Consider the following 23,016-nt stretch of genomic DNA (forward strand, 5'->3'; position numbering starts at 1 on the left):
TGGTAAACAATGGTTACTAAAACTTATTATAATATAGTTTTGCTTTAGTCTTTGGAGGGGGATATATGGTAACCACAAAACCTCTTTTGGCTACGCTCATAAAATTGAGTAATTGTAGCTTTGCTTTTGTTGGAAGGGGACATGGTTAACCTTCTAACCTTCCTAATTAGTTACACTCATGGTGAAATTTTAAGCTGGAGGTCACTCACAAAGGCCGCGGGCTACACATTTGAGGCCTAAAGAAAATCCGCTGCCGAGGACAGATGCAGACGGCGAAAAGAAAATCTTAATCAACCAACGGCGGACAATGCATGGCTATGCTTGCACTGGATGTGGCAAAATATGTAGGTCACAGATGGGGCTGTGTGGCCACGGGAAATCTACATTCCTCATTGATTTTCAGACTCGAAGAGAGAGAGAGAGAGAGAGAGAGAGCGAGAGAGAGAGAGAGAGAGAGAGAGTCTTAGAAAAAGTTCTTTTATTGTAAATTTGTAAACATAAATAGACGACTATACTAGATCTAGATCTAAAATAATAATAATAATAAAACAGCACATTATGACTGTCATTATATTATGATAACATCAGTTAAAAAATTACGAGACGTTTTAAAACTTTAGCGTGTGTTAAATTATTTTCCTCAGCTACACTACTGATCGAATGGTACCTATCTTTATCTAGACTTTATTTCTCTAGATCTATAGCCTGTTATAGATTCCAACCATGACCGTATCTAACTCAGCCTACCTTGATCTGATAAACACGCAAAGAAGTCGGAAATATCCGAATATAGCCGAGCGAACGAGTCGAGGGCGCGTGAAATGTTAAAAACCTGTTTGGCGAGATGGCAGTCTCTCGTTATAGATCTAGTATGCGATACTTTTCTTTTATTATTTACATGTTTGAAGAATTGTTGAATGGCATAGCAAGACCCTCTGGTCTGGTATTTTTAGAAGGCACACTTCGTCTAATGGGTTGGGCACTGCTATAGGTGTTTGGGCTAGGGTAGACTATATGGCTCATGGTGGACCGTTTTCATGTAGCAATTAATTATCTATTGTATTATAGTTTAGATCTAGATCTACATCTAATTGTTTCTGGTTTAATTAGACTAGATTTGGACTAGTTATAGCTTAAATCTGTAAGTTTCAGTTTGGAGATTGTATGTAACATTCTTAAAAGTAAGTATTACATTTTTTTCAAGATCCAATAACTTTGTTACTTCATCATCTAGACCTCTATTCTATATAGATCTATGTAATTATAATAGTTTATAGGCTTATAACTGACTGCTGTTAGCAATACTCTGGGAATAGGGTGTAGATTTATAGAGTTAATATAGTTATAGATTAGTTGCAGTTATTTAAAATTAGATATTGATTTTATCTTATATATTAATAATAATAAAATAAAAAGTGATAGTGATAACTTTTAAGAGTCTGTTTTCTTTGCTAAAAAAATATAGCCAGTAAACATTCAATACTTTAACAACCCAAACAGTAATTTTTATTGCTTTAAGGTAATTAATTCCAAAGTGCCTGCGGATATTAACTCTATGATCAATAGATTTATTTAACAGGATTGTCATTGAAATGGTTTGTTTTATAAACACATAGATCTATTTAGACAACTTAACAAGTTGACTGTGTAAGATGTTAAAGTTGTCAATGTCATTTTAAAAGTTGGGATGTTAGCACTCCATTTAATCTCATTGTAGCCTAATAATTAAACAGGGATGATTATATTATATTAGTTAAATTATATAAAGTCAATTTCAGATAATGGGACCAGCCAGTTATTAGGACCAAAACACCTTTCAGTGTATAATTAATATATCTGGTGAATTGTTTTCACTCTGTAATTTAGATGTGGACTGTTTATTGGATTTGGATGGTCACTTTAACAGTTTCAACCAGAGTCAGAAGTCAAGGATGTTCCAGTTCATTCAGCACCAATGAATGTTACTTTACTGGTGGTGCCACAATCCAACCTCAGTATGCAGATGTGAACAAATACTTCATCATAGGAGGCTTGTTTGACATACACACTAAGAACAGTACTGAGATCTGTGGCCCCACTGTCTCACAGGCTGGTCTTCTCAATTTGATGGTAATTGAGAGTTTCTATGGTATAACTTTATCTACACATAATGACTTTTCTATTTCATTATATTACCTCTAGTAGTTATCCTAATTTTTATTATTAGGTTTTGAAGCTGCAGGTGACTCTAAGTTAAGTTTTAAGCTTTTTAATTGAGGTATTCATATTGTAAAACAAATTGAAACTGTATTCCTACTTTTAAGGAGAGAGCAATTGACTTGAGAGAGAGAATCCGATTAACAGTTGTAATTGTTTTGTGTTTCTATATTTTTTCTTGAATGTCATCTTTCTAAATGACTTGTGAACATTTATCATAACTTTCTTTCTAAAATTTGTCATAAAAACAATTTAGGAAGAGTGCAGTTGTATGTGCCACAGTCTTTGTAATTATTTCATATTACACCATTAAATAGCGTATCTTTGAGTTTCCATAAGATTATGTTTGATGGCATATATGAGGTATGTTGTTACATCATATTTAATATTATCAGTGAAACTTTTATATAATTTTTTTTTCAGGCTTTCTTTTGGGGTATTGAATACTATAGTATTACACAAAAATTGGTGCAAACTACACGTGTCTCTGTTGGTGCAATAGCCTTTGACAATTGTATGAGACCAGAGCTGGTTGGTATTACCTTTACATATCATCATAGGAGGCTATTTAAATTAAACATATATAAATGTGTAACATTGTTGTTATTCAGGTTTTAAATATCCTTTCTTTTTTTTTGTTAATGCAATTAAAGAAAAAAACATTTAATTTGACATTTCTAATTATTTGGATCAATTGAAAAAATCTCACTTTTTAGGCTCAATTTCTTTCATTTCTCTTCTAAAAAAAAAACGTAATTAAATTATATCCTAATGTTTTAAAAGTAACAATTTGGAAACCTTTTTTCAAATAAAAGACAAGCTAATCACACTTACTTATTTAGATTACCATTTGAATCAAAGTATATTTATAAGAAATGTTTTAAATGTCAAGAAAAGGACCTTCTAGGAAACTAATATCTTTGCATTATAAAATAAGAACATGGGAACTTCTAGAGTAAGATTATATGATTAAATATTTAAATGATATTCCTTCCAATCCTTATGTAAATTTATTAAAAGACCATAAACAAAGTTGTTCTGAAAGTATTTAATAAAAAATCTGTTATAATTTATTGTAGCCTACACTATTGAAGATCTTTGTTAACCATCTTGTTTGTTTTTCTTTAGACCTTACAACATGTGTTGGGTTACTCTCAATGTGACCTTCATATTCAAACAGCAGACCAAGCTAACTTGGTAGCCTACATTGGTCCTTACACAAATGAAGATGCTTTTAGAACTGGCACAATTGCATCTGACCTTGGTATTACTCTTATCAGCCCAAGTGCTAATTCATTGGGTAATTGTTTTTTTTTTACCTGCAGTGTCTAGTTTTACTAACTCTTGGACTAACTAATTCTATAGATATTCAGTAGACTAATATTGTTATAGTTGCAGCTAAAGAGTAATTTCCTCTTTCTATTTTGTGGGGGCGGAGGGTGAGTAAGCAAATACATTTATGAAAACTTTAAAAAAAAAGTGTTCCTTCTACATATGCCTTTTAACAATCACTTTTATGTAAAATAGCATGTGTGCGAATTGATGACAATGTGCTTGTAAATAGAAATCAATTTTATCTGCTGCTCCCTTCATACTTCTGTAAGTTCCATGCAATAGATCTATAATAGCTTACATCTGTATTGGGTAACAACAGATTTGTATACCATTACACTCTCTGCTTATTGCTTCTACAAAAAGATGTACATGACTTAATTGCCTCAGGTCATGTGTAATCGATCAACACTGAAGGTAAATCACAAATCATTTTTCATTTCTCTGGTTGAAGCCTAAATAAAGGAAGCTTAAATGTCTGTAACACAAATCATATTTTCATTTCTCTGGTTGAAGCCTAAATAAAAGAAAATTAAATGTCTGCAACATTCAGAACACTGAAGGTAAATCACAAACCATATTTTCATTTCTCTGGTTGAAGCCTAAATAAAGGAAAATTAAACGTCTGCAACATTCAGAAGGTAAGTCACAATTAAAAAAAAAATTATCTTAATATCTTCAACTAATTTATTTTCTTATGTTGTTTTTTTTTCAGATTTTAATTCTATAAATCAAAAGACTCTTTTAAGATTAAGTCCCTCATTTACTTATGATGTGAAAGCAATCATTGAATTTCTGAAACAAGTCAAATCTCAATATGTGATGGTTGTATTTTCTGGTAAAGACAATTTCTGGAAAGCTGCATTCAATGAACTTAAATCACAAATGGATCCTTCAATATGTATTCAATACACTGCAGACATAAATACTTTTTCTGTAAGTACAAAGAAATATTTAGTTGATGAAGAAAAGGTCATAGAGTACTACATTTTTTTAATGCATTGTTATGAAGCATAAAAGTAAGGTGTGCCTTCCAGGTAAAGGTCCTCTGTTTCTATAGCCCAAGGTTAATGAGGGTATCAAGTGACCAGCACAATGAAAACTCCTTTTAGTTTTCACCAACTAATGTCAGATACCCATTAAAGTTGGGAGGATTCAAGGGTGCATTAAAATTTACTGTTCACTCGATCTTGTTTTTTGTGTTTGTTTGAAGTGTTCTAGCTTACATTACAACCAATGCTCTAGTTTTTAAAGTATGAAAAATATTTTTTAATAGATAGTCTAGTAGACCTTAAATAAAGTCTCATATTTTCATTTCTCTGGTTGAAGTCTAAATAAGGAAGATAAATCTCTGTAACATTTAGAAATTTAGAAACAATATAAGTTTTTAAAAAATCTGACCACACTCAAGATTTTATATTTTAGAAAATAAGAAATTTCATTTAGGCCTACCCTTAAGTTATAGTTTGACTAACACAGTTGACTCTAGATAGTCTGACAGTTAAGGGACTGGGGATGATGTCAGGCTGCTGAAAATGCAGACTACTAAAGGTAAAGTAATAATAATGTAACCATAGATGTCAAGAAAAACATTCTGTTTATGCTGTAATAAGATAGGCCTATTCTCTTAAATTTTCAAGGGTAGAAAAACATACAAATATACTTCTTGTGTGACTAAAGAGGCCAATCCTTGATACACAGCTGCGATCGCAGGTTGGGCATATGTGATCACCAGGCGCTGTTGCATTTTCACCCTTCTTTCTGCTTCTGTTGTGTATGGCATCTGCAATCCGAGACCCTTCCTCTATGCTCTCTCTCTCCATGTAGATTTATCCAGTGATACTTTTTCCCATCTGCTAGTGTCGATTTTGAAGAGCTTCATGTTGCGTTTGCATACATCAGTATAACGTAAAAGTGGGCGACCAGCGGCGCTCCTGCCTTCTATTAGATTGCCATACAGAATGTCTTGTGGAAGTCGACCTACTGGCATTCTATGAACGTGGCCAAGCCAGCCAAGGTGTCTGCTGCTGATAACAGAGCGGATGTCCTGGCATCCTGCTCTTCTTAGCACTTTCTCATTGGTAATCCTATCTTGCCACCTTATTTTAAAGATCCGTCATAGGCATCAGAGGTGGAAGACATTCAGCTTTTTTTCCTGCCATGAGTAAGTTGACCATGTTTCACTTTCATATAGCAAGGTGCTCAACACATAGGTCCGGTAGACTAGGGCTTTAGTACTGTTAGTCAGCAATATGTTGTCCCACACTCTTTTCTGCAACAGTGATATGGTGGCCATTGCTTTGGCTATCCTGTTGTTAATGTCTTTATCCAGTAGAGTATTGTTGGATATGATGGAGTCAAGATAGCAAAAGTGATCCACAATTTCTAGTGGTTGGCCATTAATGTTTACTTGAGGTGCAGTATTTGTGTTCTGGACTAGTATCTTAGTCTTGCTTTGACTAATGTTTAAGCCGAACTTCTGGCAATAAGCAGATAGTTGTCAACCAGGAACTGAAGCTGAATATCAGAATCAGCCACAATAGCTGCATCATCAGTTCCCTGATAAGTATCTTCCTAACCTTGGTTTTTGCCAGCAGCCTTGATACATTAAATAGTTTTCCAGAGGATCTTGTATGGAGAAACATACCTTCATTTATGTCGTTGTACGCATAATACAGTAGACAGGAGAAGAATATGCCAAACAGAGTAGGTGCGAGCACACATCCCTGCTTGACACCACTGCTAACTTCAAAAGGTGCTGATTGGGCTCCATTGTATTTGACAGTACATTTTGTTTCCCCATGAAAGCACTCTTAGGAGCTTGAAAAGGCCACTTCTGCTGACCATGTCAAAGGCTTTAGTAAGATCAACAAAAAAAATGTAAAGTGGTCTGTCTCTCTCTCTGAATTTCTTCTGCAGTAGTCGTAGAGCGGATATCATGTCTATAGTGGATCTACCACTCCTGAATCCACACTGAGACTCTGGGTAGACTTTAGAAGCTATCACTTGCAGCCTGGATAGTGCCACTCTAGCAAAGATTTTGCCAACTATACTGAGGAGAGAGATAACCCTATAATTGTTTGCAGTCACTCTGATCCCCTTTGTTCTTGTATATTGTGACTATAGTTGCAACACGCATGTCCTGTGGGACATGGCCTGTTTCCCTGAGGAGAATATAGTTCAGGGAGCAGGAGTGATTCGTTGACTTTAACTACTTCCACTGGGATACCATCACTCCCTGGAGATTTTCTATTTTTCATGCAGTTACTGCTTTTTTGAGATCACCAAGGCTCGGAAGCTCATCTAGGTATTCCAATACTGGAAGATCTGGTAGAGAAGCCAGGGCAACATCGTCTACTGTATTCTTTGTGGCATAGACATCGAGGTAGTGTTCTGTCCATCGTTCTAGCTGTTTGGTTGGATCTGTAATTTTTTCTTTTTTGATAGAAGGGGGAAGCTCAAAATTGGAACCAGTGAATTCTGCCCATGTGGAGTATCACCAGAGAATGCTGACCACGTCCTCCAAAACTGCTCTCTTTACCAAGAGGCCCGTATAAGACATTGGCCCCAAATCACCCCAATAGAAAGAAAACTATATGGAGAGCTCCCTGATTTGGAAACCACTGCGCAGTTCATCTCATGTATTGGTCTAGTCATCTGAACACTCCAACATAACAATGAGAACGATGAAGAAGAAGATAGAAGGGGGACAGGCTTAGACACTGTTGGACCCAGGGCCGCTTTAATGCCATCAAACAGAGCTTTACTACTTCCTGAGTAGAGACTGTCTTGGATTCTGTTGCAGGTATCCCTCCAAAAGTTGTTAGCTTATTGTCTAGCCATTTGTTTCGCCTTTTTATTAGCACTTTTGAAGGCTTGCAAAGATTTTGGACTAGGCTTTGTCTTGTGAGCGAGGTGTGCAGATCTCTTTTTCTCGATGCAAGGTTCCATATGTGCTAGATTCGCCTCAAACCAGTGTGTTTATGAGGCCCAAAGGCGGTGATTGCCAAACTGTAGATTACATCTCTTAATTTCTCCCATCTGATAGAGATGTCTTCTTCATCACTTAAAGAGGGGATTGAACTGTTCAGGAGCTCGCCAAAAAGTGCAGACTTCTCTGGGTCACCTACATGGTTGACGTTAATTTGCCTAGTTCTAGATTAAGTGGAAGTATAAGCCTTCTTGAGAACCAGTTTGATCTTGCTTAGCATTAGTGAATGGTCTGAGTTGCAGTCCGCACTATGGTACGAGCGGGTGTGGAGGACACTTTTCAGGTCCATCCATCGGGTGTTGCAGAGGTCAGGCTGGTGCAACTTTTTTGAGCGTGGGTTCTGCCAAGAGACTTTGTGCAATTAGAAATATTTTTAACTATTGCTTTTATTTAGCACTATTTCATGCTTTTAGCTTTCTCAAAGTGCCATGATCCTATCACTTGTCTGGACCAGTTGGGAAAGGGAGCAGGGGAAATTTGAACTTGAGGGCTCAGCCTCCTCAAAGGGACTAATTCAACTTTTACCACCACATTTATTTGTCAAGTACAATTTCTTTCCATTGTTCAATATACCAAACAAAGTGATTATGATTAATTACCAATAGTTAATTAACTAATTGGTTAAAATTTTTTATTGAACCTTGTTTTGTCAGATACAAGAAAAAATTTTGCAAAATTTCAGCATGATCTGAGATTGGGTGTGGAAAAAATTAACATGTACAAACTTTTTACCAGACAGTTATATAAAGTGAGTTGATATAAGCTTTGTAAAAATAGATGAAGAAGAAAAATGTATTGATTTAAAAAAAACATGATTTCAACTTTCATATACTGTAGTAAATTACAGTTTAAGCCTCCCAACATTCTAAAAATATATGTTCTACATTAATTATATGAATTTACATTGACATCGCGATGGATTACTGAGTGTGTCAGATTATAAAGCGTTGGACTATCTGGAGTCACTTGAATTATGAATGCCAGAATAGGTTGCAAGAATTTTCTCTAAAGCTGTTCAGCAAGTGAAATAATGATTGGTTAGTTTGACTTGTTTTGTTCTTGTTTGTTTCCAGTTTCATGAAGTAATTGTTCAGTCAAATAGAAACTCAAAACTTTTCCTGCAAGAAAGGAGCTTCATGTTTATCTTTTTTTACTTGAACTTTGTTAGTTTTTTTCTCAAGCTTTTTTTTCTTTTAAAAACAAAAACTTGTTCTACTTAGGGGAGAGGGGTGAAAGAGTGTTTACAAGTTTAGGTTAAAAATGTAAGGCTTTCAATCTACATCCCCAGTCAAGGCTGTAACCTGACATTAGAGGAAGAAAGTAAATGGAGTAAATGGAGTTGTAGCCTAATGACACCCTTGCTAATTGCTGGCCACAGAGTTTGGTCTACTCCTGGTCTACTCCTTTTTATTTTTTTACCCTTTATGTAGCCTACTTTCTAATTATCAAAATTCAAAGTGTCAATTATCTTACAAAATACAAATGTTTCTTCAAGAAAAAGAGAACTACCTCCTACCCATATCCATGTGTTGTAGTTGTCCATGTTAATTAGAGGTTGTTTTTACATGTGCCTTAGCACTTGTGCCTTATTAACAGATTGTGACCAACACTTGTTAAAAACATTGCTTGAGGATATGCTTTTCATAACAGTAATCTAATTCTGTGTGCTTTAGAAATGTTTGACCGAATTCTGTGTTGGTGTTTCTGTTTTCAGGCAGATCAAATTATCCAAGACCTGAATGCTCGTGCCAATGCTAAATATGTTGTACCACTGATGTCTACAGCAGAACTAGACTCTTTAACCACCAATTTTCAATCTATACAAAATAATTTAGTCTTCATTTTGAACTCAGTCATTGGTCAAGACTTGTAAGGCTCATTATTTTTGTTAATTGTAATTGCTATATTAAAAATGTACAAAGGGATTTTTGTTTGTAAAAACCAACAAACTTGCAAGTTAGGATGTGCATGACTTATATAATAATAATAATAATAATAATAATAAGGCTTTTCTTCGAGTTCTAAGATTAATGAGGAGTGCAGTATTTCAAGTAGCTACACAGTCCCAGCTATGACCTACATATTTTGCCACATTCAGTGCAGCGTAACTGTTGTCAGGTGGTGGTTGATTTAGGTTTTCTTATTGACGTCCATGTGCATGACTTGTATTAACATTAGCATTTTGTCTCTAATTTGTGGAGTAAAAACATTAGAAATGATTGTTTCCAACATATTTGTCATAAAGTGAACTCTAAATGACTTCTTATTTCTAATGGAATTTAGTATTCAATTTATTTTATGTGCATTTTTTCTTTAATACCCTCATATTTTTAGAGCTTTTCTTCAAAGAAAGAGTTATGTTGCCAATAATGCTATCATTGTTGATCAAGTGGATAAATACATGTCACAAGAGGCTTGGGACAGATTTAAAGATTTTGTCAACTCTGGTCTCTTTAATAGTTCTACTGTAAAAAATATTCCAAGTGGCTGGTTGGTTGGTTTCACGTAAGTAGCCACACTTATTTATTGCTTTGTTATTCAACTATATTTGTGAACAGCATATGTTTAGCATAGCTTTGAGTAAGGCAGAGTTATTCAAAGCCCAACTGAAAAGTTTTTGAAGAGAATGTTAAGAATAAATATATATATATATAAATGCAATTTCTGATTGAGACCTGTATGGTTACTTTTAGAACTTTTGTTTGTATTATTTAATGACCATTACTTCTGTGTTTCAGTGTGTCAGATATAAATCTACTTTCATCACCAGTGAGACGTGGGATCAGCAGAACTCTGAAAAGTGTCGAGAGTGTCCTGAAGGTTAGATGTGAATTTATTAAAATACTTATCAGAGCCTTTGTCAATCAACTATTAATTTTACAACACACTAATCTTCTCTAATAAATTAAAAATTGACAGTAATTATTTTGATATAAAAATCATCCAGCTAATGTTTCAATAATGTGAACTATTTATTTATTATAGCTTTTATATAGCGCTACTTTCATGCTTATAGCATGCTCAGAGCGCTTTTGGTCCAATCTCTTTTGTGGACCGGTGGGGGGGGAGGGGGTATCTAGGAGTTGGTTTTCCGTGCTGCCTTTAGGCGGTCAGTAAACACAACTCTGCCCGAGTCGGGTGTCGAACCTCGAGCCCCCTTCTAGGTAGCCAAGCCAAGTTCAAGCGCACTTGGCCTCTTGACCACGCTTCCCAAATGACATAGTTTCTATTTGTCTTTAAGAAATTATTAGGCGATGTGAGACTTTATTGCTAAGCAAGTTTTATTTGAATACTTTTCTAAAATTTATTTTGCTTAGTAATTTAATCATCAAATGTTAGTTTTAAAAAATTTGCTTTGATTCCTTTACAGGGTATAGACACTTTGCTCAACCAAGGCTGTTCTACAGGAACTAGCTACCAATTTTGTGATGCTTATCGTAATCAACGGTCAAAAAAAGATGATATATTTAGGGCTATTCGAATGGGATTTAATTTATTCAATGACAATGAACTGTCTAATACAAATGTGAACTATGTTTATTATCGCTTCAGTGGTGGTGGTAAATTTGATCAGGTTTGTTCCATTTACATTGTTAATTAGTAGTTAGAGTCTATTGTGTAATAATAAGTGTATTCCGGTATTAAAGCATAATGAAATCTGCTTTCCCCCTTTATACCCTTAGAGTGGACTTTGCTTTTTTAAGTTAACACCCTGCCTCTCGCACCCCAGACAGACAGTTCTTCAACATAGACACATCAAGATGTTTGACCTTTCTTATTGATTTAAGTATTATCTCCAACTAGCAAGCTGTATACTTCAGTTTGACAAATACTGTTCCATTAGCATAATCAATATATCAGGGCAAACATTCTTTTATTAAAGAGAGCCACACTGAAAAATGTTTTGTTATTGAGGTCATGTATTCACATGTGTATACTTGTATGGTAATAGATAATGTTTACTTCAGTCACAATTTACAGTATTAAAATATGAATAAAGGATAATAAATACAAAACTGTATTGTTACTAGTAGTTTATCTTAATTTCATGCTAAACCAGTTGTCAACTGCTTGTAGGAAACAAATTTGTAAGAATGGATTTTACATGATTGGATTAAGTAAAAAAAAAAAAAATAGGAATAGGAATAGCTATGATGTGGATTAAATTCAGTCTGGTTTTTCATCATGTAAACAGCAAACATGAAGTTTGACTTCTAATTTTTGATACCGGTAATATTAGTAACTATTAAATTCAACATCCTCCCTTTTCAACTGATGAAATAAAATTTCAGAAATATGTTGAGTATTCTAATCAAATAACTTTCACTTTACAAAATGTTTGCGTCTGTTGGTCATATAAAATAATCTGAGGAGCAACATGGAATCCATAGACCTTAGTTTGATTATATATATTAGTGATCAGACAATGGAAGTCCATTGTCATTTTGTTCTACATTCTGTCATATATTTCTTGTATTAATTCTGAAATTTTCTTGTAAAAAGATTATTAAAATTATTTAAACGTTAATTTTTTTCCCATAAATATCTTACAGATTGGAACATACAGTGTAGATGCCAGTGGCAAGTCAGTGCCATCTTTCTCAGTAAACCTTTTTGATACTGCTAACTATGGGAATGCCTACAGCATCCCTTCATGTCCATTTCCAGGCCAGAACTTGTGCTGTGAAGCAAGCACCACCACAGTGACTACAACCACATCCACAACAAGTGCTACAACTGCAGCAAGTAACAATGGTGGAAATAGCAAAGCATCAACTGTGTATGTTGTTGTAATGCATCGTACATTTTACCATCCTAACAGAAGATAGAATTATATTTATTTCTAATAGTGTTGATTGTTTTCAGAGTGGTTCAGTATCCAGTAGATCAAGCTATTACTGGTGCTTATTCCAACATGGACCGTGATAGCTCAGAATATGGCACACGATTTGATTTGGGTCACAAATGGATTATTGCTCTTGGTGTATTAGCAGGTAATCCATAACATTTTTTTAAAACAACTCCTGGTAAAAATATCTCATCCTCCCTGCAGTTAATCAAACTTACATAGAAATGAACAGATACTCTGCTGCATGATGGTAGAAACTCCCTAATATAGAACATGCACAAACACTTCTTAAGCCCATCAGTTGTAGCCTTCTCATCTGCCTGCATTATGTAATACACACACACACACACACACTACTTTCCATTGAACAGCCCTCTTCCCCAACAGCCCACTTTTTGGCCCTTCAGTGGCACAGCCAGCATTACAATAATACCACATCATTTTGTAGCAATCTCCAATAGAAAGCTCTCATTCCCAATCATGAACTTTTAGACGGACCCACTTTTTTTTTCATTCCTCAATTGAAAGGCTAGTAAAGCAGTTTTAAACAAAGCATACATTTCTTTGAATCCCCCATTACATATACCATAATACCTCTGTACTACACACATTTTTTACCCGTTAATTGTAGAAGTACTGATAAATAAATAAGTGAAGCATTGCTCTTCGGGTGAAACAATTTGAAAGAAGAAACGTCATTTTTTGCTACTAAGTCCAATCTTTACATATTTTTGTTTTATTTTGTCCATCCTAGATCAAAAGACCTTATTTAGAAGAACACATCTTCACAAATCATATTTTAAATCCCCTAAGTACGTACACACATTTCAAACTGTAGTAATTTTCTACACAAATGCACATGCATATAGAAGTTCATTGTTCTTTCTAAAAACACATTTGATAATCACTACACTGATCCAAGGATAATCCCTCACATTCACTCTGACAATTATCTACCTAGATTTATAGGAGAATTAGATTTAAGATCTAGATTTATATTTTGTGTAGAAATAAACATAAATAAAGAAAAAGAAATGACAAAAAGTTATGAACCAAAAAGTTTAAGTGCTTAAAGTGGAAGGAATTATAATTTTGTACTCTATAGACATTTTCAATGTTGCTTTAAAATACATTGGATTGAAACCAATTTAACCTCTGCGATTTTGATCTTAAAAATGGCTTAAGTTAAATGATAGGTTAAAGTTTCATATTTTATCATCTATGGCAGGGGTTCTCAACCTGTGGGTCGAATGACAAATTTCCAGGGGTCACCAAAGACCCCTGGAAATTTGGATATTTTGTCTATTCATCAATGGAAGTTTTTTGTCCATTTTTACATGCTGTCACAAGCATATTTGAACTGTACTTGATATTCAAACTATTTCATATCCTGCTCTGTTTGAGATTGCGTGCCTTTTTCTTCCATTTCCAAGAACAAATCTTTGCGAAACAAGGTTTTCCAGCTTGTTAGTTATCAAATTCAGAATCAGACTTGATGCATAAGATGACATTCATTGTGCTACTGAATTCTTGATCTGGTGGAACAGAAACAAGCTTAACTTTCACACTACCACTGTTGAAACACTTTTTCTGTAATAATGTAGTTTACTGTATCAAAGACTGTTATCCATACTTTGCCATATTTGTCAAATTGTCACTTAATTATTTAGCATGTATATTGTGAATACACAATAGAAAAGTAAATAAATGCAAGTATGAATGATATTATTTTTTAAATTTAATTATGAGCATAAATTTATTTATCTGTAAACGAAAAAAAATTAAGGTTGGGGGTCACATTCAAGTGGGAAATTATATTAGGGGTTGCGGAACTAAAAAGGTTGAGAACCACTGGTCTATGGCAAGTGGGGGGATTAGTGATGATCAATGAGTCATCGGGGCCAAAGATTTTATATGATGGATAAAAGTTGTACTTCACTATTACCTTTTTTTTTGCAATACTTGCCAAGGCTATATGTTTTCTTCCTAGTCATAAAACTAAATAATGTTAAAGCTTTGTTAAAGCTTTTGATATGATAAGTTTGATATCACTAAAAGGTCTTGGATGATCTCCGCAGTCTCTATTTCTAGATCATTTGTACAGTTTATCTCTGAATAGTTAAATGTATAGTTATTTTTTTAGTAAGCACTGGGGATGGTGGAGCAAGAATGTATGAATTATGTTGTCATTTTGGATAAATTTAGCTGATATCCATGTGACAAAATGCTTACTTCACCAGTGATCAAAACTAATGCTGGTTTACTCCTGACCAAGAAATGCTGACTAAAAAAAAACTTCCTTAAAATGTAGGTGAAAATAAAAAACAGATACAGAGCTGACACATTTTGTCTGTGACACAAACTGCACTAGAATCTGTAGCAATAAATGAGTCAAACTATAAAAGTATTTTATAAGCTTACTATTGGTTAGTAATAAAACCTTTGTATAGCTCATAACTAATGTACAATATCCAATATACAATATTGATATCATAATAGTGCTACTCTCTCTTGCTGTGCTCCAGGTGTTGGCATATTAAGTGTGATTATCTTTGAGATCTACATCCTATACAAGCTTCTGGGTACAGAAATGAGAAATAAATGGAGGACTATGTGGCTGGGTCAGCTCCTGCTTTTTGGAATTTTTCTGTGTTACCTTGTTCTGTTTGCCTACCTGCCTATTCCAACAAAGGTTTGATGGTTTTTGCTTGTATGCTAAAGATGTTAAATAGTTTTGTATGTACTATGGCACTGCTCATTTAGCAATGAAATAGTATCCCTGTTAAAACTATATAAAAATCACTTTTTTTTTCATTGTTGTAAAATGTTTGTTTGTAAAATGTTTTACATGTTTCGGATGTTCCTTCAGAGTTGAGGATAATTACTTCCTAGTCCAAACCTCCCGCAGGATGACGGGGGATGGGAGCGGGCAGGGTTTGAACCCGGGACCATCGATAAATCTGAACGACAGTCCAGCGTGCAAACTGCACGACCAGGAAGGGGGGCTTCAAATGTATGATATCATTTTAAAAAATTGAAAAAAAAAATGTTTCGACACGGAATCAGTTGAAAAAAAGTACTTGCTTTGTTACTTGATATAAAATAATAAAGCAAGTGAAACATTTAAACAGTATGAAAATGATTTAAAGTTGGCAGGTAGTTTACTTACTCTTTTTCTTTCATTTAGGCAACTTGTGGCATCACTAGATTTGGTGTTGGTGTGTCCTATGCTTTTTGTTTTGCTGTCTTGTTGGTCAAGTTAATGGTCATCCTGACCTCCAAGTCCTCTGACATATTGGTAGCAAGTGATGGTGGATCTCCTAACTACTTGAAGGGAATATATCAGTTCCTTTTATTTGTTTTTGCAGTTGGTGTCCAGGTACTGTTACATAATCAAGTTAAGTAACATGAAAAATGTCATTTCTAAAGCTTTTATTTCTAAATTTGCTTTTGTTGTTGTCACTAGATTGTGATTGATGTCCAGTGGTTGATCACTGTCCCTCCAGAGGCTATCAAAGTCATGGCTAACAATGGAAAAGAAATGTGGATCTGCAATCATTATACCTGGGAAGCTGGTAAAACATCCACACTTATGTCTTCCTTTGTGCGCACCAACTTTGAGAACCATCTGATGTCACTGATCTACATTATGGTCATGATTCTGATCACCACCATTCTATCTCTAAATGCTCATGGCATCATCACCAACCATAGAGAAAGTATATTTATTGGTATTGCTGCAGGTTTCAGGTAACCATTTCATAAATACCTTTTACTGAGCATATTTTATTAACATTGTTTTTTGATAGATACTAAACAGGTTTTATTTCAACTTCAGAATGAAGTGAAAGTTTATAAAGAATCTTATGCTTTATGAACATGGATTCCATGTGGCTAGAAAAACAACCAATGAACTTTTCCTGACTTTGTGGACTCACATAGGAAAATTCATTCTAGCCTTCCCAAAGATTAGATACTTAAAGTTAGACTTTGTGCTTGAGAAGCCTGACAACTATATGCCTTTAGTCAGTTAGTGATAGGTCATAGAGTGTTTACTTTGAATAAATGTCTATAATCTATTTATTTAACATTCAAATCCAGAATATTTTTTTTTAGCCTAATTATTCTAACAAATATTGTGAATGCTTATTTTAATCTTTCCTAAAACTATAATAAAATAAGGGAATTGACTATGAATTGACTATTAATGTGTGATTTCTAATTTTTTTCCAAGTATTCCAATCTGGCTGGCCTGGGGTTTGATTGGAGGACTTAACAAGGATCATGCTTATTCTGAGGAGTTTGGTGATGGCTGCATAGCTTTTGGACTTCTGATAACAGCTACACTAATTCTGTTTTCTATGTTCTTACCTAAAGTAAGGTCACACCAGAGCAATTAGGATAAAGGAAAGAATAAATTAGGGAGAGAACAAATAGAGATGCAGAATTAATATAAGAGCTATCAAAATAATTTTCAGACAAATTAATAATTAAGCCAATAGAGAAAATATAAATGCAGATCTAGGTATTTATGTTGTAAAAGTTACAAATGTCCTATTCAAATTGACTGGATAGAATGCAGTTCTTGTATTCTTATACTCAAGTGATATAGTCTTCAGCATGACATATGCCAAACACAAATATTCATTTTTTTAACTTTTTAAAGTCTCATTTGAAGCTTCTAATAACACAACTAACAAGATGATTAGAGTAGAATTTAGGGTCTTCTAGGCGTCTGGTCATATTATAGTATACACTTTCATCATTCTATTTATTGGTATTATATTGTCAAAGCTTTAATGTATAAACTCAAATACATTTTCTTATAAAATAAATGTTAAAAAAGCCTTTTAAGAGCAAGTCTGTCTGATTGTGATGTTAACTTGTCTGTTCTTCTGTTCTCTAGGTCAGGCAGCTGGTCAATATGGGAGTAGAAGGGATATACCTGGAAGATGACAGAGAAACAATCTATGCTGGCTCTGTTATAATGGCTCCATCAAGTTATAGAGGAAAAGGGCCAGGCTCTATCATATATGTCAATAATCCTGGGATATATAATGAGCCTATAATTATTGGGAATGGAGATCCCAGTAAGATTGGGGGTCTGTGTCCGTCTTTTGTATTGTTATCTCAGCTTGCAGTAGTGCTAGTTGGCATTTTCATTTTTGTTTTACAGTAGTCTAACATTTTCAAATTCTTTTGTAGATGGCAAATAATCAATACAATATACAATATTACAAAACAATTACAGGATAAAAAAAGTTCACTTTACTATTATATATATATATATATATATATGTATATGTATATCAGCACCTTCTGAGGTCAGTAGTGGTGTCAATCAAGGACGTGTGCTCGCACCTACTCTGTTTGGCATCTCCTGCCTACTGCATTATGCTTACATTGACGAAGGTGTATGTCACCATACAAGATCCTCTGGAAAACTCTTCAATGTATCAAGGTTGAGGGCAAAAACCAAAGTTAAGAAGGTATTAATCAGGGAACTTCTCTATGCTGATGATGCAACTATTGTTGCTGACTCTGCTACTCAGCCTCAGACCCTGGTTGACAGACTACATGCTGCATACTAGAAGTTTGACATATTAGTCAAATCAAACTAAAATACTAGTTTAGAACACAAGTACTGCACATCACCACAGGGGCGTAGCTAGGAATTTTCCATCATTTGGGGGCCCGGGGGGCTTGACCTCTTTTGGGGCCCCTGCATTTTCCTTAGCATTTAATTTTTAATGTAAAAAACACTTATTTGGGGGCCCCTCTCAAGTGGGGGCCCGGGGGGATTTTCAAATTCCCCCCACCCTAGCTACGCCACTGCATCACCACTGGAAATTGTTGACCATTTTTGTTATCTTGGCTCCATCATAATCCAATGATGTTCTACTGGATAAAGACATATCAACAGGATAGTCAAAGTAATAGGCACCATGTCATGGCTGCAGAAAGGAGAGTGATGAGCACTCTGCTAATGGAAATTAATGTGGTCTACCTTCTCTTGGCAGGAAAAAAAACTAAAAATCTTCCATCTCCAATGCCTAAGGCGGATCTTTAAAATAAGGTGGCAAGATAAAATAACCAATGAGGATTGGCTTCTTTAGTCACACAAGAAGTTGGAAAGGGAAAAGATTGTCTCTTGAGACGTAAAATGACACATATATATATATATATATATATATAAAACATGAAAAGTATTTGTTATTAAGTGTGAGAACTATTATCTATGGAAAAAAAGTTGACTAATCCTAATCTCTGTATGTATTGACATGTCTGTGTTTATATTGGGATAATTGAAAATATTTAAGTAGTTTAACTTAGAGTTAGAAATTTAATGCTTTTAAAGTTTGTTTTACACTTACTTAACTTATAACGAGACTTGATACTACACTATTGTAAAGACCATAATCCTTGACCTATAAGTACAAAATTATTAAGTAAAATTTCAAAATATTCATAAATAGTAGTTCCATGTATTTTTGAAACTCACTTAGGAAAGAAAAAATGAAAAATTAAATTAAATTACAAGAGAATTAAATAAGATTTTTTTTTTAATTCCTAAAACCCAGCAAAACAGAGAAAAAGGCAAATTTTTTTTTTTTTTGATTCATTGAAAGTGAAGAAAATATTTTGTTACAACATCAAAGGTTCAAATATTAGTTCTCTAATTTTTTTTTCAAAAGTAAAAAACTGCAATTTCATCTAGATAAGAGAGCAGACAAAGAACTTTTAATCCAATCTCTTTCCTAGAAAGCTAGTGAGCAAGACCTAATGCAATTGTAGCAACACATAGACCAACAGTAACATCAGTCTTTAATTTTTTTTCTTCAGTGGCTACCCATTTGAAATATCCTGCAAGTACCTACAGTGCTCCTGTCACTTACTTGAAGAAATCTGAGTCTGCCTATGGAGGTAGCACAAAAGTTCTAAAAATGACAGATGATCTCAGAGGGCGACTACCACAGAAACGCACACAATCTGAAATAGCGTATGGATCATCTGGAAGACCAAGATCTCATAAAGGAACACTACCACGTAAGTCATTGTGATGAAAATAACCCAGATATACTCAGATATCAATCTTGATTGTTTTTATATCTTTGTAACATTTGTGTTTGTGTTAAAATTGAACCAGTATTTTTGAACTGTTTCTCCAGGATCTCGTTCTCATACTGACTTAGGAGCATTGTAAGAAGTGTTTGACTGTCACCACAAGATTTGCCTTATTCAAGTTGACTTAAGTTGACATTTCCAGTAGATCATTTACTGAACACACATCTTTTGTTAACATGCTTTTCTTTCTTCGTTTTTTTTTTTTTTCTTTAAGAATAAGTTAATGGTGATGATTGATTAGCTGCTAAGATTGTTTGTGTATTGATTGTATTCACTTTGTTATTGAATGTTGATGTGTGATATCTAGAAAATGCAGTCACTTCAGGCTGGTAATATTTAAGCACTTAGCTACTAAGACATTTACCTTTTTTTTTTTGGACATTTTATACATATATATATATATTTATATTCACTTTCAATTGTTAAAAACAGAAAATATTGTCTTGTTTTAAATGGACTTGCAACTGAATGTAACTGTCACATAAGGAAAGGAAATGATTTTTGATCCCTTATTTCAACTTAGTTGGTGTTAGCACTGACTGTTTTGCTGAGAATCCTATTTATTGATATATTTGAACAAAGTGTCTGAACATTTGGTACAAGAAATAAATAGACAAGGCCTTAGAAATCATTGAAATGACTAATTGGAAGATTGATGGTTCTTACTGCTATACCATGTAGTAATTGTCTGCTGCCCTGGCTGAGTCACTAATGGACTTTGAGTTGCCAGCTAGAAAACATTGATGAAAGCCATTTGTAAATATCCTAACTCCATGATGGGCTAATATTATTGTGAATGTATTTTCATCTGTATATTCAACTCACTATTTTAGTGTTTCTTTAGTTATTGAATAAACTTTCAAATGTTCTTGACCTTGTTTTTTTTATAAATTAAATACTATTCATTTTCTCAGTTTCTTTTAAGAGATGCCATTTTTATCTCATTTATAGACATTAACTTTATGTATGGGCGTCGAGCATATCCACAAATGATTGAAGTAAAAGTAGTCTGATCATTGCTCTTTCCTCCTTTCCAAAAATAAAGTGTTTAATGTCCACAATTATTATCTAGTCCTTTTTAATTATTATAATTTTAATTATGGGTAAAACTAATTACAGCTACAAGGAAAACTGCATTCTAGCTTCATTGATTTTTTTCTTGGTCAATAAGGTTGTCCACAGCAACCAATTTCCTTTACTTTCAACTGTAAGTACAATTATACATTTTTAAATGTACAATTTCTGTATAAAATTTGGCAAACTAAACTACAAGGTATCCATAATAGTTTATTTCTATCATCATTACTGGGAACAATGTAGTAGAACTATGTCTGTTCTGTGCCAATGTAAACATTAGGGTACAAAGTTTTGAAAAAGTAAGAACAACATTAATTAACCATGACATTAGTTTTATTGCCTTGACATCTTACATTCTAAAATGCATTTTTATTTCTGTTCTAATGATTACACAGAACAACAATATATTTTGAACATCACATTTCTTCTTCATAATTGCAGTTCTGTTACATAGTTTATGTTTGGATAATTCAATTCTTATTTCTTTATACAATATTTTAAAAGGTGATGTAGCACAACAGTATGTTTTTCACTAGAGTACACAGACATCCCCCACCCCACAACATGGTTATTTTGTGTAGTCTTGTAAAAACAAAAAAATGCAGGCATTAAGAGAACAAGCAGGTGGCTATGAATTGTTCAAGTCCTTTTTTCTGTTAGTTGAATGTCTTCAATGACAGATCTTGACATCTACACATTTTGTGCAGATGTTTTCAAACTGTTTCTCAAACACAATAAATTGAAATAAAAATGTTCTCTTTCACAATGATACATTCATTCATTCATAAATCATTTTAGTATAAAGTCAAAAAAAAAAATTAAAATAAGTTTGAATGCGTGGTTCTTTCATTGATTGCAACTGACAAACATGTTTCACTTTGAGACTTCGTTACATTTTCATATGTGGTTCCATTACAAAATAGTTTTTCAATGGTTCTGTTGTTTTAAAAAAATTATTTAACGTAAATATAGAAAAAAAAAAGCACAGAGGTAATATCACTAAATAGTCAACATAGTGGTTATGTTAAATAAATTAGTCAATTTGTCACACCAGAGAAATAGAATCAACTTCTAAGGTATTCCGCCAAACATAAATGTACTAGATAACACAGGACTATGTTTTAGACTAGTGTTAATATTCTTGAATAGTTTCACCAGCAAACACGAATCCTGTCCAAGAATCACAGATAACAATATTGTCTTGTAGACCAGATCAGCATATCTTGATATGTACACTGAGTAAATAACAGCAACAAGTTGACTGACTACCACCAGTTGTTACTTCACACTTGAGTCCTCAATACAAAGTTCTTCTAAACTGTTTTGTGTCTGAAAAATGTCCTCAGTTTTATTCATGGTGATGCAGTAGCTGCCTGACATTGTGGAGGTTATCTCCAGAAGACCATCTTCAGCAGCAGTTTGGGAGCAGTTAGCATCTGGACATTAGAGATTTTATTTATGATACATATAGTAAATAAACTAATAACAAAATCAATATTTGAACAGCTTTTCAATATCAAAAATATATGGTAAATGTTAGATTAGTTCCAAAACCAGAAATGTTACACACAAGAACATCTTTGAAGGCTATAGAAACCTTGTCCCCTCTCTTACACAGTTACAAAGAAAGATTGGATCAGAGTAGGCAAACAGGCTGTAGAAAAGCAATAATTGTACCCCTAATGATACAAATAATAATTGCAATTTCCAATATGTGGAGAAAGTTCATCTGGGTTAAGTTAAGAGTTATTTACCTTTAATATCCTCTGGCTTTCCATCAGCCCCTGACTCACTCTCACTCTGAGATATTGATCTTGTTCCCATAAACATACCAAGTGTTTTGAACAAGTCAACAGGAGTTGTCTGTACAGTTGGAGAGTTGGGCCCACCACTGGAATTACTGGAGGATGGAATCTCAGAAACTGTCAGAGGAGAAATTGTTATTTAATTACAATATCATACATGATATTAAACATAATCTACAATATATTTGCAAAATTATACTCTTTCATCTATCGAGAGATCTCTGCAACCACCAAATGTATTTGCATAACTTTTTTTACATAGGTTCCTTTAACCACTTTCACCCCTGTCTGAGCGTGGATACTCAGGAAAAAAATCACAAGCTTGCTATTAAACATCCATATGTAATTTTCAGTACTTCCCCCAAAATAGTAAGTCTATATTTCTTAGACTTAGATCCTCCCACGCTGTTCAGCACATTGGGTGGTAGGGTGTCTACATAAAGATTTGTCACTGGCAAAGACATAGTCTAAAACAAAAACAAAACATTTTTAATTTGCCTTCCAACATTTCCTCTTCCTTTTAGACACAGTTTAACTTAAAACTTATCCTAAAGTATCAAGAAGATAAATCTATAGGTTTTTTTTTCCCCACGTGTACGGGTGTAGATAAGACTGCTATACTCTGAAGTCTTTGATCTACA

At 33.9% G+C, this 23,016-nt stretch overlaps 2 protein-coding genes across 21 annotated transcripts in view; one reads left to right on the forward strand and one right to left on the reverse strand.

The window, feature by feature from the left end:
- The first annotated feature begins 915 nt into the window (after positions 1-915).
- LOC106051688 (metabotropic glutamate receptor 3-like) lies at positions 916-20,361 on the forward strand. Of its 2 annotated transcripts, none has more exons than XM_056005769.1 (18): positions 916-1,181; positions 1,867-2,109; positions 2,620-2,727; positions 3,325-3,496; positions 4,244-4,464; positions 9,234-9,388; positions 9,854-10,024; positions 10,258-10,339; positions 10,890-11,093; positions 12,073-12,299; positions 12,386-12,513; positions 14,894-15,060; positions 15,556-15,747; positions 15,835-16,118; positions 16,603-16,744; positions 17,275-17,458; positions 19,212-19,415; positions 19,538-20,361. In XM_056005769.1, exons 2-18 carry the CDS (start codon positions 1,867-1,869, stop codon positions 19,570-19,572), a joined length of 2,919 nt encoding a protein of 972 aa, XP_055861744.1. In that variant the 5' UTR covers positions 916-1,181; the 3' UTR covers positions 19,573-20,361. The 2 variants fall into 2 exon arrangements, with proteins under 2 accessions (XP_055861744.1, XP_055861743.1); XM_056005768.1 differs by having other exon boundaries at positions 917-1,181; positions 17,275-17,470.
- Positions 19,726-23,016, reverse strand: part of LOC106071338 (inositol hexakisphosphate and diphosphoinositol-pentakisphosphate kinase 2-like) — a 77,111-nt gene continuing 73,820 nt past the window's right edge. For all 19 annotated transcript variants that reach the window (XM_056005755.1, XM_056005753.1, XM_056005749.1 and 16 more), the window contains 2 exons: positions 22,325-22,492; positions 19,726-22,006 (listed from right to left, as the gene is read on the reverse strand). In XM_056005755.1, the coding sequence (XP_055861730.1) occupies positions 21,849-22,006; positions 22,325-22,492 (326 nt within the window). In that variant the 3' untranslated portion in view covers positions 19,726-21,848. The remainder of the gene's footprint in view (positions 22,007-22,324; positions 22,493-23,016) is intronic.

Source organism: Biomphalaria glabrata, chromosome 12 (genome assembly GCF_947242115.1).
Source record: "Biomphalaria glabrata chromosome 12, xgBioGlab47.1, whole genome shotgun sequence".
Lineage (NCBI taxonomy): Eukaryota > Metazoa > Mollusca > Gastropoda > Planorbidae > Biomphalaria > Biomphalaria glabrata.

Excerpts from the sequence above, each read along its gene's own strand:
- LOC106051688 (XM_056005768.1), top strand. The coding sequence starts at position 1,867 with ATGTGGACTGTTTATTGGATTTGGATGGTCACTTTAACAGTTTCAACC. Across the intron at positions 16,119-16,602 it reads GGTATTGCTGCAGGTTTCAG|TATTCCAATCTGGCTGGCCT; the intron begins GTAACCATTTCA and ends TTTTTTTCCAAG. Across the intron at positions 17,471-19,211 it reads AGATCCCAGTAAGATTGGGG|TGGCTACCCATTTGAAATAT; the intron begins GTCTGTGTCCGT and ends TTTTTTCTTCAG.